This window comes from Pleurodeles waltl, chromosome 4_1, assembly GCF_031143425.1.
Source record: "Pleurodeles waltl isolate 20211129_DDA chromosome 4_1, aPleWal1.hap1.20221129, whole genome shotgun sequence".
NCBI classification, from domain to species: domain Eukaryota; kingdom Metazoa; phylum Chordata; class Amphibia; order Caudata; family Salamandridae; genus Pleurodeles; species Pleurodeles waltl.
Window position 1 is genome coordinate 593,029,234 of NC_090442.1, and position 21,387 is coordinate 593,050,620.

The 21,387-nt window shown below is 42.7% G+C and overlaps 1 protein-coding gene across 2 annotated transcripts in view; it reads right to left on the reverse strand.

Annotated features, from left to right (window-relative positions):
• The window catches only part of PAH (phenylalanine hydroxylase), a 231,602-nt gene that overhangs the window by 86,263 nt on the left and 123,952 nt on the right, over positions 1 to 21,387 (reverse strand). For both annotated transcript variants that reach the window (XM_069228986.1, XM_069228987.1), the window contains one exon: positions 12,465 to 12,553. In XM_069228986.1, coding sequence (XP_069085087.1) covers positions 12,465 to 12,553 — 89 coding nt within the window. The remainder of the gene's footprint in view (positions 1 to 12,464; positions 12,554 to 21,387) is intronic.

Below are 21,387 nucleotides of genomic sequence, written 5' to 3' on the forward strand. Positions count from 1 at the left end.
TTGAGATAAATTATCTCTGCAATATCAGACAAGCAGTTTCTCATTTTTGCATGGCAGTGGCTACATATTCAGTCTTCTTGCGATCAGGATTCAACTAGCTTCTCTCATTTCAGTCAAGCCTCAGCATGGGTTTGGATCTGTTGTTGCCATTCCACATTGGTTCTGGGCTGGTGCTGTATCGGATTCACTATTAAGTGGCTGTTTTTTAGGAAACACATCTCTTGTGGTTTTGGCTGTTCCCAGGTGCATCACATTGGACTCTGAGAGTACCTCACTGTGATTCTTTGATTCTTTCTTGTGGTGTTTACTAATGTAATTGGCTTTGCCACTTGTTGTGGCCCATGAGAATTGGTAATCTGCAAAGCTGGCTGAGTTAGGTACTTCCTTTTTAGACTGAGCCAAACAATGGCAAAAGATGTGTTGTGTTTGTACCAAGAACATACATGGGTTTGCAGACTGGCCATTGCCTACCGCTGGTTAGCTTTACTGCCACTCGTATTTGGTTCCTTTCTATTCAGTGTCTTTCCTTGTTTTGGCATGTCCATCTTGTGTTTGCCCCTCTTCAAGCGTAGTACCGTCTCTCTGTGTGCCTGATTTCTATCCTTCCACTGTTCACTTTTATTGGATTCATTGGAGATCATGTGTTTTCTGTTTCTCCTTTTCTCTTCCCATGTGCTCCCCCCAAATGCCCTGGTGATCTATGATTATCTCTTGTGTACTTTCTTCCCTGCACCCACCCTCACTCTCTGTGTTGTTAACTGATATCACTGCTAATGTTCCTTTGCACGAAAAACAAACCCATTAACTGACCAATACTGAACACTTGTCATGTCTGTCGGTCTGAAAAAAACTCCAGAACACCTTCGAGCAGCATGCAATAAAAAGTATACACAACTTTCTGTTTAATGTGCTGAATGACTTATCACAGGCACTATGTAAGACATTAGGTTATTAATTGAAGACGGTGGAAGAACTTCTCAAATAAAAAATCCAATCCTTTTCAGAGTGAACCACTATAAACCTGTGCACAACCTTGTAGTAGTTTGCCACAAAAGCTGTCAGGCTTCACTTAGAGGCAATGTGTAAAGTATTTATGCAGCACACAAACAGTAATAAAGTGAAACACTGCTCAAGAAAAATCCCACACCAATTTAGAAAAATAGAGTAAAATGCCATATATTATTTTCACACCAAAAATTGCAAAAATCTAATCAGTAGAATAAAAGTTCAGAATTTTTAAAGTTTAAGGTAAAAAGTAGTGCCTAAAAGATTACCTAGTTTGGAAGCTTGGCAAAAAAGCAGTCAAGCTTAGCTTAGAGGCAATGTGTAAAGTATTTATGCAGTACTCAAACAGTAATATTGTGACAACACAATACAAGAAAAATCTCAAACCAATTGAGACAAATCGAGTACATTGTAATAAATAAAACAACACCAAAATGACACAAATTCAATCAGTAGACCTGGAGTTATGATCTTTTTAAGTTTAAGGTGAAAATAGCACCAAAAAGCACAATGTGCCACCTGCAGGTATCTGATTGTTTCGAACGGGTCCAAGTCACAAGTTCAGGCCGACCGCGATGAAGTGCAGACCGGCTACAGGGACCAGGCTTGTCCCTGTTACCCATTTACCTTCTCAAAGTTCAAGTGAGGAGCCTCAGCTAGAATTTGCATTGGGCACTTGAAGGTTGATATTGGAGTGAGAAAAGGTCGCCACTGGAGCTTCGCATTGGAAGGACTAGCAGGTCGCCATCGGAACCTGCGTTGGAAGCAGATGCAGTGATCATTGCTGATGTGAGGAGCCCACCCACTGTCACAAAGAACCCCAGATGTCTGGATTTCCACCTGGAGTTCAGTTTTGAATCAGGTGGAGTACACTCAGATGACATCTAGGGGTTAGTACATGGTGGGACACCTCTTGGAGATTAGAACTCATACCAGCAGGTATGCATAAGGGCTCAGGCAGGTCCCGGTGATGCTGGTCAGCTGAACAGTTGCAGAGAGGACTCTGGAAGCTTGTTTTGTCCCGATAAAAGGAGGTTAGTTAACTGACCCTCGGAATCCCTTATGGGGGACCTGGGTTAAGGCAAGCAGGTCCAGTCTTCCTTCTTCAGACAGCAGGGCAGTCCTTCTTCAGAATCTTCCACAGATCTACGGCCTACTCCCAAACTGGTTCTGGTAAGTTCTGCCCCTTCCCCTGTGTTTGGCTTCAAACTGCTTAGGGTAACAAAGGATAGGCAGGCTCAATTGTCAAATGCATTTGCTAGTGACAGAGCAGGCAGCCTCAGAATCCATGAAGATGTGAGCACAGCCCTCAGGCTACCCTTTGAAATTCAGGAAGGGCTGTGTGCAACCCTCAGGCCATCCTGATCAGGTGAAGAACACACTGCTCCACACCCATGGCCTCTTTGTCCCCATGTCTGAAGGATACAGAGGCTAAAATTGTTTCTGTTAACCTTCTGACACAGGCTCATGTCGAAAAACAAAATTTCCGTGAATGAAGGTCATATGTTCTTCTACAGTGGAAGACTGCCCAGGTCAAGATTATTTATTTTACAAACAAGCACACTGTGACTGTGCTGCACATGCAAGTTGGTAATGCAAAAAGTGAAATACTATGCTGCTGTGGGGTGGAGAACAGTGTTCGTGGCAAGAGGTGGCAGAAGCCGATGGGGTTTCTCTCCTACTAAGAAACATCTGTTGCTTTGTTCTAGCAGAGACTCTGAGGTAGTAAAATAAATAGTACATAGTCTGGCTCTTATAAAAGCAGTTTTGTTGCTTTTACAGCCAGAGGTTGCATCGGTGTGGTTGGGTCAGTTTCTAAATATCATGCTTGCCTGTTCTTTGGACTGAAGCCTGTTTCCTTGCTTACTTCACATTCAGAAGAATGAAGGTACCTATATTTACTACTTGTGGATTTTTAACCCTGTCTCACCATTGACTGACACAGCAAATTCCTTTAGTTTTTTTATTTTTATTGGTTTTGTTGGAGATACTGGGCCTGATTCTAACTTTGGAGGACGGTGTTAAACCGTCCCAAAAGTGGCGGATATACCACCTACCGTATTACGAGTTCCATAGGATATAATGGACTCGTAATACGGTAGGTGGTATATCCGCCACTTTTGGGACGGTTTAACACCGTCCTCCAAAGTTAGAATCAGGCCCACTGTGTTGTGAAATTCTTGTTGACTTATCGACTGGGCCAGTTAATTTGAAAATACTTTGTAGTGCTTTCTTTTAAAACCTAAACATTTTAGGTGATTGGTATGATGTACCAATCAAACATTCTGAAAGAATATTCTAACTAGGTGGACACCACACATGGTCTCATTGTTTCACTGGTGCTATTGATTTAAATTAAACAAATGAAAAGTAAGCTAGTTGACCCAATGGATGGTCACTAGCCAAAGACTTCATTTTCAGGAGTCCTGCAATGCTTTTGCTTTTCATTTGTGTGCCAGATGGGTTTGATGTCTTGTTTTGCTCCAATATCCGCTGGGGTGCTGGTCATAATGGCTTTGTAAATGATGCAACTGGTTTTGAAGATGAGTTCCATCAAAATGTGGGTGATGTGATCATATTTTTTTAGGTCCTGGATGAGATGTGCTGCTGCATGTAGAATGCCCCTGAAGAATGACAGTATGGAATCCAGGAGGCCAAGTAGTATGGAAAGGGCAATACCACCATTCACCCATCCTGATGCAAGAGTATGAGGTGCATATGTTACAAATATGCATATTACAACTGTCCTAAACCTATTTGGGATGCATTTAGGAAGCAAATCAGAATATAAGTGGAGTCCGATTTTACCATAAAGTGTCATAAAACAAAGAGAATTTGGTGTGGATAACTTGTCAGATTTCTCAAGAAAAATTGCTTGATGGCAAAGTATCTTTTATCACAAAGAAGTAATTAGTCTTGTGATGGCATGTGAGGCTCCACAGGCGATGAAGTGGAAGCTAGACTAAAAATAATGCATGGAATTGGCTAGAGCAAATAGTGAGATCCCATCAGTGATTTCACTTGATATCAAAATTGCAGAGTCCAGAAATAAGTGTTGAATGAGAACTGTAACAAATCCAGCTATCAAGTCAAACAGAGCAGCAACTCCACCATGGACTGTCATCCTTTTAGTTTGTATACAATAGACCGAAGTGCATTCCGGTGTTGAGCATCAACTAAACCCCTGCTGAGGTGGGTCTAAAACATTATTTGTAAGATGAAAGAATCATTATGACCTAATGCCTCAATGTTAATTTCCTGTACTATAAGGTTAGTTAAATAACATTTTTGCCATCTTCATTGTCTGGGCTCTCTTCAGTCTGATGTCATTCTTCAACATGTCACTGTTTTAAATGTCTGCCCTGCAACTCACCTCCTTACCTAAAATTCAACTAAAAGGCGGTCTGCTTGCTATAATAGAAATAATTGAGTCACACTATTGTAGGATGGATTATGCGTAGAACATGTGACTGTGTGTCCATGGATGAATATTGTGGTCGCTTGGGATGGCAGGCGATGTACAACAGTTTCTACCTTCCTTTACTTACCTAACAAAAATAAGGCATGGAACATAATCTGGCTTCCTTGATTGATTTTGTCCAACAGTGGCTTTTTGGTGTACTTTGGTAAATATATAAAATCAGAGTGGCATGGAACATTTCCATTGGGTTTTAAATGCTCTCTCAAATATAGAAAGGTGGTGCATGATCAGTATTTTCATGTAATACAATTATTTTTGTGCTACTCCTTTAACTCTTTTAACTGGATTCTTGCCTGCAGTTCCAGAATGCAGACTTCGCAGGCTACTTTCTAATGACATCCAATGACAGATAAACTTTAAAAAGTAGACAATGCATGTATTCTAACCTTCCTGCTACTACCTTCTCAATTAGCCAGTGTTTTCATTTTCTATTTTATTATCGAGATCTCTCCACAATCACCCCTCTAAAGTAATTTGGTAGGAACATAATAGGAGATGGCACAATAAAAGAGCTTTTAAAAAGGTTTTGTGTACCAGCGCCATGCCCCCTAGCCGATTTTCCACCCAGTTTATAGTACACTGAGCAGAATTGAAATGCTCTTGGAGTCTTCCTTATAAATGTTAACTTCTTAGACTGAATGCACTTCTTGAACAGCTGAACTAAAATGTAGGGGCTTATTTACAAGCCTGGGTGATACAAGACACTTGGTGCGACACCCTGTGCCACCAGGAAAGGGCAGAAGAACGCCATATCTACAAGATAGAGCACATTCCTGGCATCTCCCCCTGCGCTGGAGCTAAAATTAGCTGCCTAGCTCCAGCACAGGCACCATTGCACCATATTGCAAGGGTGCCTGCATTGCAGGGAATGATTGTTTATATGCAGAAAGGTCTTCCTTCCTGCAAATAAACAATCAGTAATGGTAATTTGCTCTTTCACCCCAGGAGTGGCGTTAGTTTTTGGCGCTGCCTCACATTTACGATTTCTCTTAAATCTGGGACAGTGTCAAAAGCAATGTGTGTTGCTTGGAAATGCCCACAGAAAAAACCATTGCACGCCCCTCTGCCATAGATAACTGTGTCCGGGGGGGGGGCATATTTTCAAGGTGGCATTAAGCCACACAAAGTGGCTTAATGCTGCCTTGTAAATGTGGAAATGGGCACAGCGCCATCCGAGTGTCGCTGAGAGTGATGCTTCGGTGGCGCTAGGGGCTTGTAAATAAGCTCTGTAGTTCTTTATGAATTTGGCAATTGGTAAAGATTTGTCTTCTACTTGGACATGCTATAAATATTATCTCATAATATGTAATAATGCTGCAGAATAATCATTGGATAATCCTTACATTAGAAAGTCCTGCAGAATACTGGTTGGACAATCCTTAGATTGAAACGTTTTAGCATGGTAAATACATTTGCCAGTAGGCAAATAGCAAGCTCCATTGAAACATCACTTCAAGGCTCTTTATTGCCCACAGCAGGACACGTGTAGTCTTGCTGACATCAAGCACAGTCGCTATTGAATACACAGAATGTGTGGGAATCTAAAACACTGCTTCTCTTCAGGACGAGAACTGAACCCTGGATCATGAGCAAGATCTTTGACCACTCTTGCCAAAGATTTCTGAAAAACTGACTATGGTTTAGTGTATACTTATTAGGACAAATAACTGTACATGACTGTGTACCTATAAAGAGCATAACTAAGTTAGGTCTTGCAAAACAAATTTACAAAATATTTCTTATTACCTAGTTATGAATGTTATTAACCTTCATAAATGAATGTGTCCTTAATAAATTACATTGCTAAAACAAACATAACATGATTAAAAAAATATAGGAGACACATACAAATTTCATCATTCAGGAACAGGACACAAGAGAAAATTAAATAATGCTATTGCCTCACTTGAATGTACTCAAGCATATTCATTTTATCTCAATATGAAGACTAAATTTCTGTTTTTGGATTGTGGACTCTTCTATCTATGCCAAATTGAAAGGTACTTGATCGCTTACTTAATGAATTTATTTTGTTTATTAAACCTAGCAGACTTGCCTAGGCAGGGTCATAGTAGTGTGCAAAAGAAGGTATTTCTCTGTCCTGGTTACCCTATTTGTAGATTGAAATTGTTGGTACTACGTTAGAAGGACAATGTCCTGAACTAAAACACCAAGAAAGATTGTAACATCTGGAGTTAGAGGATTCTACACCGCAGGCACTGATGAAGCATTAGACAAGCAGAACTTACTAGCACTGAGATAGGGTACCCAGGTAAGCCACTAGATCACTGTCATCTTATACTGGGACGTGATGAGTATATTTCCTTTTCGAGCAGCACTGTGATGATTCTAGAATTTTCACTGCAATTTTATTTACAAGTATAAATCTGCAATCCCTTGCATTTTACTAGTTAGATTTAAGGCTTTCACGTTTGCACATCAGAAGGAGAGTGTGAAAGTGTAACTTGCACCTTAGAAACCATCAGCTCACTTTTAAGCAGGGATACTCGTTTGAGCGTGGGAGGGTGGTATTTGAATCAAACCTTAACAAGTCTGTGGTGTCACAATATCAATATGACAAACAGAACAAGAGAAGAGTAAGGCCTTAGAAAACCTCAGACAATAGGTGTGCACCACAGTAAGACCGAAAGGCCCAGTCAAGTACAGCCCCTGTCAAGCTTTAAGGGCGCCTTCACCACATGCTACCAATCCCATTCTTGCTTAAGGTTAGCATTAATACTACAGTGCCTTTCTCCAATGAGCTGAAAATCGAACGGTACGTGTATGCTTAGCCCCAAACATGTGGTATTACATCCCTTCTGTTTTATAGGACTGTGTTTGTATACCGGAAGGAGATTCATTAGGATAATTTGCACTTCAATCCACATTACTTTTATCAGCATAGTGGTTCTAGTTCATAGTATTCTCATTTTTAACCTGACATTGGTTCATGTCGAGTGGCTGGTATTACAAAACGATACGATTTTAGGCTATTTGTGTTGTTTTACAAATTGTATACTTATGCTCACAAGAGATGCTATTCGTTCTAATATTTTGGTTGTCATCATATGTATTTTTAAGAACAGGAGATTAATTTTTTATGTGGATAAGATATATTGTGCACTATGCATCTCAGTTCTTATTGCCTTTTATGATTTCTGCTTCATACACCCGTAAGCTGAAACAAAATAATATATTGTTTTGATGGCAATTTAGTTGTGATGGAAATTTTGGCACCAGTGAAGAAAATACCTTTCTGCTTAGAAACCTTTACCAATTTTAGTTAGATCATTTATGAGCCTGTATTTGTTTGAAATAGTGTTCTAATGAGAGAAAATCCTTTACTTAGAGTGACCAGACGTCCCGGATTTCTTGGGAAGGTCCCGTTTTTTCGAAGACTGTCCCGACGTTCCAACATATTCAATACATTGCACAGAAGGCTGGATGCTTCACACCTCTTTAACATTTGTTGTGCTAATGATACAGCGTAGTGCATCAGCAGAGTTAACTTCTATTGTGTGATTGCACAAGAAAGGGTAGGTGGATAAGGGAGCGAGCACAACATTTTAAATGATACGCACCTTGACATTTCCACTGATCCTCTTGCTGAATCAGACAACCGACAGAAGTTAAGCATAACACAGTGAGTCATCTTATAATGCAGCAGAGTAGGTATTTAGGAGGGGTGACGGAGCAGAGGTTGGGGGCCCTCAGCCCAAACCCAGACTAAGGAGTCTTTCTCTGAGCTTCACACTGCATAAGTGATGGGGGAGTGAGATGTGTTATTTACGCGGCTAAAACGATATTTTTTGTGTGTTTTAGGTTAAATCCGTTTAAACAAGCTCTGAACAATTCTAATAGCTGTACTGATATTTTAAAAGGGGTCCTCAATGTTTACTTTTAGTTACATGAATGGGAATGACGGATCTCTCTGCAACTGACATTTCACATAAACTCATATGTTTGCTTCTTAATCTGGGTTATTTTATTTTTTAGGCACTTGTGACTGTATCAATGTAAATAAAAGACGACAGGTCCCAGGATTCTAAAGAAATTAAACTGAGTGTGTCAACCCTGTGACGTGGGACAACTTACCATCTCCTTTCTCTCTCCCATGGACTAGACAAAACTTTCTGAAATGGAGCAAAGTGCACAGCCTCCGAGTGTTCGTTTTACATGTATTCCGATAGAACCATTGGGTATGTCTGTGTAGTCTTTCTTCTGTGTCAATGAATGCTGTCACTGTAGTCCAGCAGTGTCTATGAGTGACAAAATACATAAGTCCTACCTCTATTTCAAGAACCTGTCCTGGTTTTTGGCTTATAAAATCTAATTTTATGGCAAGACCGGAGGCTCCTATTATGCTTAAGTCTTTTCTTTATTTTTAATAGCAGCCGCAGTCAAGAGCAGAACTACTGATCCCATAAGGCCAACAACAACGGCCAATGAGGATCAAAAGGTAGTTCTAATAAAATGCACCAATCACAAACAGCCTGTCGTAATATTACCTATCTTGACTGGGTACAGCCCTCTTTTCTTGCTGCTCGCAGTCAAGATAAGTACATCCATTTTCCTATGTCTACTATTTATTTGAGTTTCTAGTGATTATTCCGTGTGTTTTTACTGCAAATATTAATATTTTGGTGTTTGGTGCTTAACATACGTTGGTGTCCTTCTCAGCCGGCTTGTAGCCGCACTTTCAGAATGTTCAGCGCTCAGGTGTGGTTTCCATCCCTCCTAGAACTTTCAATAGAACCTCCTTTCTTACTTCCCCTGATCCCAGACCTTCTAACCAATCCTCAAGGCCTATCTCACAACCTAATTCTCCAGAATGCTCTCATTCTCTCAGCTTGGAAAATTTCAGGGAATCCCAGCCTGGCACTTCTATTTCGACAGAAGCTTCAAATTTCCTGGACATGGCTAGAGCTCCAGGAACAAAGAAAGCATATAGATCAGCTTGGGATCTCTGGCATTGCTGGTGTGTGGGAAAACAGGTTAATCCCTTCACAGCAGATGTAACAGTGGTTATAAATTTTTTGGCAGCAGAAGCTTCCAAAGGTAAATCTTTCCGTACTATTAATTTGTATAGGTCAGCTATTTCTTCGTCACATGTGTTTTTACAGGGAAGACCGGTTGGAGAACATCCCTTGGTATGTCGCCTTTTAAAGGGAGTAAAATTTTCCAATCCTCCAAAGCCAAAATATAGTTCTTTATGGGATGTTAATACTGTATTACGATTGTTTGTGTCATGGCCGGATAATGCTTCTTTATCGTTGAAGCAGCTTTCAGCCAAATTAACTATGCTTTTATGTCTAGTGTCTTTCAAGCGCTTCTCTGATGTTAAAGCTTTGGACATTACAGCTCATCAGTTCACTCCTTCTGGGGTTTTGTTTAATGTGGTCAGACGTACAAAAACTAACCTTTCTTCAGTTTTTTACCCCTATTTTCCAGATCAGCCTAAACTTTGTGTAGGTCAATGTTTAAAAGCTTATGAACAACAGACAGCCGGTCTGAGGAATTCCTATTCTACCCAGCTCCTGATTTCCTTCAGGAAGCCTTTCAAACCTGTGTCCTCCCTAACTTTAGCTCGTTGGGTCCGCTGGATTATGTCTTTGGCTGGTATTGATATCCCCGCCTTTGGGGCCCATTCGGCTAGAGGAGCCGTGGCATCCAAAGCTTTTTGGGCCGGTTCCCGCTTAGAGGATATTCTCAGGTCGGCTGACTGGTCCAATGACAAAGTTTTTTAAGTTTTCTATTGTAAACCGATTGAACATGCCTCTTTCAATGTGATTAATACGCTTTAAAATAGCATAATAGGAGCCTCCGGTCTTGCCATAAAATGTAGATTTTCCTAGTAATTTATGAAGGAAAGTCTTAATTTTATTAAAGACATGGAGGCGAGTATTATCCCGCCGCTACAAAATTAATTCTACTATTTTGTCTCCCTCTCTTTCAGCTACTACATCAGGACAACAGTCAATGACATAAGGCTCCTGCCTTCGTCTCTTCGCCGGCTTCGTTCTTGTCCAGTTTCGCATTTACGACCTTCTCTCCGTCCTCTCAGCACACCCTTCCGGAGTTCGCTCAAAGACTGATTTACTTTTTCCAAGAATTTTTAGCTCTAGGCTTAGCTATTTGTGTTTGTAGTTTAATTGTTCCATTGTTTTCTACGGGTTAAGCTCGTATAGAAAAGATGGCTGTTCCCAGTCAAGATAGGTATTATTACGACAGGTTGTTTGTGATTGGTGCATTTTATTAGAACTAACTTTTGATCCTCATTGGCCGTTGTTGTTGGCCTTATGGGATCAGTAGTTCTGTTCTTGACTGCGGCTGCTATTAAAAATAAAGAAAAGACTTAAGCATAATACTCGCCTCCGTGTCTTTAATAAAATTAAGACTTTCCTTCATAAATTACTGGGAAAATCTACATTACCATACATTTACTCACCCCTAAAGTATGGTTGTGAATCTATAGATTTATTAATGACAGTGTCATCTAGTCACAACTAGTTTCAACAAAGACTTAAGCAATCTAATCCTGTCAAAAAAGCTCTTTCCGATTATTTATCGAATTGTGTCAGATTTTGGTGTTTCTGTATAGGTGGAAATACGTTAGAAACAATTGTAACCTTCATTGTATTGCATTGCCAAATGATTTTTATTTTAAACAACTCTATACAAGGATATTTTAGCTAGTGCTCGAGAACACATTTTACTTGTATCAAACATAAAGAAATTTGCTGAATGGTCAAAGCTATCAGGTATGTCAAGGTTAAGGATTTTAAAACTGCACAAAATATCTTAAGGGAATCAATTGTTGGAAAGTTTTGGATCTTAAAATGACTACAATTTTTAGTTATTTTGAGCCTGCACAGTTTAATAAGGCAATCTATAATTAAACTCATATAAAATGGACACAATTATTTTGGAACACAACTGTTAAACTCCTCATATAAAAATGCATTTCTCGCTACACTCACAGATGATGACTTTCCATAGGTCATCTTACTTTCAAATTATCAATAACAAGTTATAGAGAAAAATCCCAATATTCTTTCCCAGAGGTCAAATTTCGAGCATAAAACTGACCCATTCTAAGCAAAATAACTATCCGAATTAATATGTTTGTTATCAGCTTTTAGGAATGTACCATCCTATTAGCATCCGTTCTCATTCCTTTTTATTAAAATATTGGTCTGAACCAGATTAACTTCCAGAACTTCCAGTCTGATTGCTTTCAGAGTGCCCTGACTACGTCAGTGTGCTTAAACCTATAACGAGTATAGAACAGTGAGCAAGAGGATAGTGTTATCAGCATTTGTAAAGAACAGTTTAGATATCCATCCCTATCCTTAAATGACAGCTTCTGTGGTCACCAGCGCACTAATGAAATCAACAAATGAAATGCAAAATAGAATGGGCAGCATGTACTGCAAGCAATGGTTACATCCTGCATACTTCCACGTCCTGTACATGGTTCTGGCTCTTCATACTGTCCTTGAATCAACGAACTTTCAACCAAGAAGTTTGGACAAATCAAATGATAGTTTTGCCTATGTCCAGAGAATGAGCAAATGTCCTTTTTAAAGCAAGAGAACATAGCACATAAAACTAGATAATAGCGAGAGGTAGGCAACAGGATGGGTGTCTCCTAGGAAAGTGAGCTAATTCATCTAACAACCGGGAATGTAAGGTATGGAAATGTTGACTTGTGTGTTCCATCTGCATCCTTGAAGAATGCTGTCTTGTGTCCAGCAGGGTCTTCATGCCTACATGTTCAGTAGATCAGAACCAACGCCTGCAGTGGTTGTCACACATATGTACCTCTTTAGTGACATGTCATGAAACTCTAATTGTTTCCCTAAAGAAGGAGCAGCAATACAAATCAGTGGCAATGAAACCTGCCTAAATAATTAACATTAGTGATCTGAAGGGCCCAGAAAGCTATGCGTTATGATAAGTGATAATTATTTCTTACAGGATGGTCTGAGTCCAGTTCCGCTCCATAGCTGAGGATCTGATTGGCGAATCTATCAAGCTCTTGAATCTTCCTCGGGAACCATGGAACTGCAAGAAACAAGGAAAATGCTACCACATATTTCTTCCAGCTTTGTTTAGGAACACTGTGTCAGTACACCTTAAAAAGACAGCTTTCAACACAAGATATATTGTAGCACTTCACAGAACAAAAATCTGGCTAACCTGAGGTTTGTTTTGTTTTTTGTTTAACATGTATTACTTCTATCAGTATTGTATTCCAGGGTTCAGTCATAAACCATCCTCGAAAGTAAAATAAGAAGGCTCAGCAGTAATTCATGTTCACCATTCTTCAACTTCTGCTCCAATTAGTCTAATCGGGACTGCTCAACAACTAAGAACAAAACAACCAAGGCCCTCATTATGGCATTTGGGGTCTCCTTAAGAAAAGTACTCTCCTCTTTTTCAAAGCTTTTACACTCTGAGCTCCGCCTGCCTCCTGCCGCTATATTCAACTGCATATGCAGGTAAATTTAATGAGACACCATTGCTGGGAAGGTGGGCATTTACAATTTTAGTCCATTTTTTGTTTCCCCCTTCCTTTCTTCTTTTTTTCCCTTATTCCTTCTATAATTTCTTCTTTCCCGCATTTATTCACTCTATACTCCGATGACACAAATTTTGGGTGGTGACAGAAAAGGGATGGTATTGGGTAAGGCGTTTTTTGAGGGATGGAGTCAAAAGGAGCAAACTCAATGACAGCCCAACTATAGTTTTCCAGTATGTATGCATTATTTTTACCAAGTCTACACTGATAAAAATTGACAACGAGAAGAACATTTATAGTAAAGTTGTTCTGACTTTCATGTAGCTTAGGGTCTTAAATAATTTACTATAGACAGTTATGTGTATACCGCAAGTGTCAGGCTATTAAACCGTTATATTAGCTCAGGTTCTTAATTCATTTATTTAATATATATGTGTAATATCTGGTCACAGGTATGAATCATGAAATATCTCAGGGGGTTACTATACCTACTGCACAGAACTGCATACAATCTACAGTTTTGGATTACCTGTAGAGTAGCTCATTAGGCTAATCCGTTAATTACAGCCTGCCTTTCTAAAATGCATGTTACATATACCAATCCTAAAAAATAGCTGCTCTGATCTACCAAAAACGTTAATCCCTGTGGGCTTTACACGAATTCTGCATTTATCTAAAGTTGATAAAAATTGTTAAATTTTGCTGGGTATTAATTTCACTCATTATTTAATTCTAAAGAGCAATACATTTGTATAGTTTGCAATTAAAATAGTGATTGTTGTTGCAGTTGCACACACAGACCTGCATGTTTTACATACATCTAGAGTTTGAGAAAGTATACCACATCCTCGGTTTATCCCTACGGTCATCAGAAGTGACATGCAGAGTGCATTTTGTTCCTCCTGATGGCCTGCTTACTTTAACAGCAAAGCCACATTTTATTATTTACACCTGTTTGCAAGAAGACATAATATACTCAAAAATAGATACTGATTGTTGTCCAAGTGAGGCATTTGGACGGGGGCGCTGGTGGGGGCGATAATCCAATCAATCCTAGACCTCGTACACACATTTACATGTTACTTTATGTGACTAAACTGCCGTGTAGTGTTTGACATAAAGTAATAACATATCATGAGTCTTTCTCTGCTCGAATTGTCTTAGATTCTCTCAAACTAGGAGAAAGACGGTGGTAGCCATGTGTAAACTTTCAGCTTTAAAGTTAAAAACAATTACACAAAGTACAGCGAAAAAAACATAATGACTCGATTCTGGGTCTTGTATTGTAGGTCATTTAATGCCCAAAGTAAACATTGCCAAGATAATGATCCAGCCACACTCCAAACATGTTATGCGCCCAATCTCCTAAAACAGCATTTGGCAGGAAACGATCAGAAGAAAACATCGGAGCTGCAATTCCTGGTGTCCTTCTGAAACAACGGTATAGCATGGCCTATATGCCACTGTATAGCTAATTTACCTATTCCAAAATGCATTTGTGAATAGGCCCCAAAGATGCCAAACTAAGGCCCATATTTAAAGGAAAATGACAGAGCAGGACGCTGCGGCAAAATTGGTAGCGCCGCGCTCTGTGATTTTCACAATGCAGGGATGTGCCGTGTTTAATTGAGTATGGCGCACCCCTGTATTGTCCCCTGCTCTGGTGCTGAATTGAGCTGTCTAAAGCCAACACAGGCACCCTTGCACCATCGTGCAAGGATGTCTGCGTTGACGGGTTTGATTGATATGTGTGGGAACAGAAGGGCCAAAGAGTCATTTTGAAATGATTGTTTATGTGCAGGAAGGGACACCTTCCCGCACATAAACAATCATGTCTGGAATTTTGCTCTTTCTATGCGTGCTGCAGAATGCAGCACACATAGAAAAAGCAAAAAATTAGGAGGAATAAAAATATGCGCCTTGCTAACGCCACCCCTGGGGTGGTGTTAGATTTTGGCGCTGCCTCAGGTTTACAAAAACTCGTAAATCTGAGGCAACGTCAAAATGCAATGGGTACTGCTGTGGCACGCCCACGGCAACACCCACTGCACTCCCCTTCCACGCAAAGGGCTGTGAGTGAAGAGGCGGTATTTATTAGGTGGCTCTAAGCCACAAAAAGTGGCTTAAGCCACCTTGTAAATACGGCGCAGGGCTTTTGCTCCTAAATTACAGCTCTTAAAACTTATAGAGGCCAACCCTCCAGATTCAGGAGGGAGACTACTGATTTGAAGGCTAGTCGTCTGACTCCTGATTCCTGCATTCAAAATCCAGATTCCTCAGGAGTCTTCAGCCGCCAGAGACTGGTCTTATGTGGCTCAGAGCATGCACTGCCAGTAACCTGCTCTTGTACCCCAGTGCACAAAAGATTTGTCACGCGCTCTCTGACAGTCATAGCGCTTCCGTGCTCCTGACAGGTAAGGAAATAAAACCTTCATATGCAAAATCTGATCCTGCAGCAGCACACTTTCTTGTCCCATATATGACAATAGGCCCTGATTGACGTCGATGGGAAAAACACATTCTCTGGATTATTTTTTTTAAATCTCCCACTTTCTACTTCTAAAATGTTGGCAAGTATGAAAATTAAGGGGCATATTTATACTCTGCTTGCGCTGGATTTGCATAATTTGTTTTACACAAATTCGGCACAAAACTAACACCATATTTATACTTTGACGCTAGACCCCGCTAACGTCAAAATATCTCAGTGTGCGTCATTTTCTGGATGCGTGAAACCACCTTGCTTTAATGACATCAAAGGTAGGCGTTCCCATCCAAAAAAATGACTTACACAGCTGTCCGCCATATTTATCCAACCGCGCAAAAATCCCAAACGGATGGGAGGTGGAGTCAAATAATGGCGCACATCCCGATTTGCATAAAAAATTAACGCCTGGGTCAGGGCAGGCATTAAAATGGATCCACTGGTGCCCTGGTTGCTGGGATCTCACAGCCCTCATTCTCTGCCTTCCTACCCAAGGTACTGGATGCCATCATCTCCCTCACACCCCACCACATCAGCTTCCCCAACACACAGCAGAAGCAGCAGGGCCCAAACAGGGCTTCTACCAAAACAATGGCTTCCCACACATGCTTGGTGCCATTGACTGCAAACATGTACGGATTGTGCCACCTGCTGCAACCGAGCATCTATACCGCAACAGGAAGCACACACACTCCATCAATGTGCAGGCCATTGTGGATCACCGGGGATTGATCACCAACATCATGGCAAAGTATCCTGGGAGTGTACATGATTCATTCATCTTCTGCCACTACACCATCAATCAACACTTCCAGGATGGATGATATGGAAATGGCCTACTTATTGGTAAGTACAGAAACCCAGTTATAGACACACTGCACAGCAACCCTGTAAGACATACAACACATACACCACTACATGGACACGTGGCCAGGAAGACACTGAGGTTGTGACACTGCTAGTCATGTTTGGTATCCTGACCCAATGGGATACACACCTTTGGACAAATGACAGATGCAAATAACAACAGATGCCACTCCAGAGCCACAAGGGACCAATTTAAAACCACACAGTGACAATGACATGGCCTTAACTGCCAGTACAACTTGGAAGATGAATCGTACAATATCACATCAATAACACTGAATCACACACCCTTCCAAGCAATACATACTGTGGAAGGGGTGTGTAATGTGTTTCTCTGCAGGCCAAACACCATGAGACACATAGCATGATGTAGCTGACTCTAACGAAGGTGACATGGAATCATTGAGGCAGTACCAACATCTCACATCACTCCTGGGGTGACATTCCACGCTAGCAATAAGGAAGTGGACTGTGCTCAGAACACATATTGATGTGACAGTATTGCAAAGTGCACATTGCTACACATATGGATTGAGACAATTACACATATACACAACAGATGTACAGGCACATGGACCTTCTGACACTTAAACCTTCACCCTCACAACCAAGTTAGTTAGCTTACCTGGACCAGGTTCAGTAGTGTAGGCACATGTTTGCACATAAAAGCCAACTCGGTGAGGGCACAAAAATAGGTTTTCATAGAACTTGTCACACATGGTATATTTGTGCATTGTCAATTGTGAACACTTCAGTGCTGCAAACGTATGGAGATGTGTTGCACATTGTCACCTAGCCAAATCAAAGGGCCTCACTCTTGTTTTTCACATGCTATTACATATTCTGAATTGGATGGGATTGTCAGGTGTAAGGGATTGCGCGGTCTAGGGCCCGCCCCTACCATTGCTTCCACCAGTACTCCTTCGCGTATTTGCAGTTCTGTTTTGGTGCCTCCCCTAATTGTTCCCTCATGCGCTAAGGTAAGTCCTTGTCATCGCCCTTGTGGCAGAGCTCATGTGGCTGCAGGGTCAGGTCGATGGTGGTTACGCTGTCATTATCATTGTCATCTTAGTTGTAATGTAGTTTCATGAGGAAACTACAAATTTCAGTGTCTCTTAGGCAGCAGCCATCCTGGGGTGTGGCAGGCCTATAAATACCAGCCATACCCTGCCACATGTGCTCACTATTTTGAGGACTTCGACCAAGGAGCAGCTGAAGCGTCTTGAACTCTCTGTGATATAAATATTAATGAGTAGGTCGTACTCGCAGCGGTAAGGTTAAAAGACGGGGTCTTTCCTCGTGAATTCAGAGACCTGCATTTATACTCGGATGCAATTGTATCCACACTTTGTCTGCTATCGGGAACTTTGATGAAGTAGTGGATACAGTTGACAGTTCTGATATTGTAACATATTTAAAGGTAAAGCCTAATTCTACAAATCATTGAACATTGTATCGGAGATTTGTTCTATTGCCCTTTTGAGACTTTGTGGAGCATAAGTACAAACAAACTCAACATTACGGGAAAGAGACAGCACACGTTTAACAATTTCACTTTGAGAACTGTTTAATGATATAAACAATCGTGCAATACACATGAATGAGACATATGTATAGTTTTATGACAACTTGTGTTGGCTCTCTTTGTTTAGGAGTCAATAGATGTATTTTTTGGTGACACCGAATGAATCTTTGTTGGCACATTCCTAGTCTTCAATCATTTGCCTTTTGGGCGGTGTGATATCATGTTTGCTCAAACTGATCTGTTCCATTGAGACCTTGGAATCTCATGTCTCATGAAAGGTTTAGTCTCTGCAGATATTAAGACACTTTGGGGGTCATTCTGACCTCGGCGGTAAAAGGCACTTACCGCCGGTCAGAAGACCGCCATAACACCGCCGCGGCCGCAGTAAACCGCCACGGTCATTCTGACCCGCAACTGGCAAACCGCCAAAAACCCAACATCAACAAAAGTCCGCCACATCAAAGGTCAGCGAAAATCTGGCGATGACCAAACCTCCACCGTCACGCCAACAGAAATACGCCCATGCCATTCCGACCCACGAATCCACGCGGCGGTCTTTCAACCGCGGTATTCCATTGGCGGTACACACCGCTGCGGTCGAAATACACACACCCTTACAAAACACAACCACATTGGACAATTTGAAATACACACACCTGATACACATACACACACCACTCCCACACACCCAATACAATATAAAACACACACCCACATCACCCACAAACCCCTACGACAAAAAAAAACCGACAGAAAGCCAGAGATAGACAGCACTGCTTAGACAACAACATCACACAGAGGCAAACCACAATATCACCCACACCATATCCACGCACAAAACACCACACATCACCACACTCACCACACTCTACAACACACACACCACCCCACACCTCATCCACACCACCCTATGGCACCCCAAAGACACCCCCGGTTCTCAGACGCCGAACTCCGGGTCATGGTGGAGGAAATAGTTTGGGTAGAGCCCCAGCTCTTCGGGACACAGGTGCAGCACACCACCATTGCCAGGAAGATGGAGCTATGGCAAAGGATAGTCGACAGGGTCAACGCTGTGGGACAGCATCCACGAAATCGGGACGACATCAGGAAGCGGTGGAACGACCTACGGGGGAAGGTGCGTTCCATGGTATCAAGGCACAACATTGCGGTGCAGAAGACTGGCGGCGGATCCCCACCTACTCCCCCAGAATTTACAGCATGGGAGGAGGAAGTCTTGCACATCCTGCATCCTGAGGGCCTCGCAGGAGTATCTGGAGGAATGGACTCTGGTAAGTCATATCTTAACTACTTCTTCCCACCCCCATCCCACCTGCATCCCAAATCATACCCCCACCCTCACCCCCACCCCCATCACACCTACTCCTTGCAAATGGCTCACCATCACAAGCCACCCATCCCAACACCTAGACCTGCATGCGTCCACTAAGCATGGACACCCATCACCAAAGCATGCCCACTGCACATACACATCTCCCCCACAAGCCACCCTCACAAACGCCCACACACAGGAATACCAGCCCTGGGGTACACGGGCACCCACCCATTGACCGATATGGCACACACTGAAGCAATAACCATACCTCTATACCCCTGCAGGACCCGAACGCCACCACACCGCCCAGGAGGGTCCAGAAATGTCCATCCCTCCCCCAGAAGAGGCCACCAGTGATGACAGCAGCTCTGTCTCCCTGGACCCAGATGACCAGCCCGGACCATCGGGGACCTCTGGACAGTCGGTTCCCCTCACACAGCCACTGGCCACAGCAGACCCAACCCCCTCTGGGAACACCAGCACAGCTCCCACCCAGCGGGCCTATGCCTCTGTCTCCAGGACACGTCAATCAGCAGTGTGTCCACCACTACAGGGCACCCAGGTTAACCCACCACCCCAACAACAACAGGGACCTGGGGGCAGTGGTAGTGGGCACACCGTCCAGGGAACAGAGGCCCAGGGAAACAGGGGAACTGGGAGGGCTGCTGTGCGACAGGGGGGGGACAGGCCTAGGGAACCCACTCTCCACGAGGCCCTCTCCTCCATCATGGGAGCATACCACCACTCCCAGGAGACGATGGCGACGGTACTGGCCAGGTTCCAGGAGATCCAGGTCATGCAGGAGCAACAGTACATGGGGTTCAGGGAAGAACTTCGATCCATCAGTTCCGCAATGGGCACCATCGTAGGGGCACTCAACCAGATTGTAACCACATTGCGGGACCATGTGGTACCACAAAGGGCCCCTGTCACTAGCATGGACCAAGAACAGGCAACCACCTCCGCCGGCGCTAGTGGACAGGAGGCCCCCACACAACAACAGGCCACCAGAACCCCACCTCCTGCAGAAGAAGAACCACCCCGCAAGCGGGGCCTGAGATCTCGTAAGAAGACAGAGTAGGATGTCAAGACCCCGCCAGCAAAGGATACCCCCTGATGTCATCCCACTGTCCCACATTGTCACCCTGTCCAACCTTTAACTGCCCCTGCTCCACCTTCCACAGGCATATGGACAATGCACCTGTGAGACTGAAAAGCTGGACTCTGCCATGGACATCCCTCCACCATCACCCATCACCGATTTCCCACCCTGTCCCTAAATTCAGCTTTTTAATAAAAACATGTATTGCACAAAAACAATCTGGAGTCTGCCTGTATTGTGAACAAATGTATTAAACATAATGCTGCCAAAATGTCCAGTTACACAGTGATGAAAACATACCACCGTCACACAGCAGTAGTCCATGGGGAAACAAAGCAGAGGTCACGCAGTGGGGGCCACATCTCTGTAATTTGAAGGGAAAGTCACAACTCAGTTAACATACACTGGGGGAATAGGACAGACAGTAGAGAGGCAGGAGACTGTAAGTAATTGTAAAATGCCGGTGTTGATTCTTACCAGTGTGTTACTGAAAATACTGTAGTATCACTCTGTCCCTGTTGTCTGTGTCGTCCTCTTCATCTTCCTCCTCTTCACTCTCCACAGGTTCCACCGCTGCCACAACACCACCATCTGGACCATCCTCCTGCAGGAAAGGCACCTGGCGTCGCAAAGCCAGGTTGTGAAGCATACAGCAGGCCACGATGATATGACACACCTTCTTTGGTGAGTACATTAGGGATCCACCTGTCATATGCAGGCACCTAAGCCTGGCCTTCAAGAGGCCGAAGGTCCGCTCGATCACCCTCCTAGTACGCCCATGTGCCTCATTGTAGCGTTCCTCTGCTCTGGTCCTGGGATTCCTCACTGGGGTCAGTAGCCAGGACAGGTTGGGGTAACCAGAGTCACCTATTAGCCACACACGGTGTCTCTGTAGCTGTTCCATCACATAAGGGATGCTGCTATTTCGCATGATGTACGCGTCATGCACTGACCCAGGGAACTTGGCATTTACATGGGAGATGTACTGGTCAGCCAAACAGACCACCTGGACATTCATCGAATTATAACTTTTTCTGTTCCTGTACACCTGTTCACTTCCTCTGG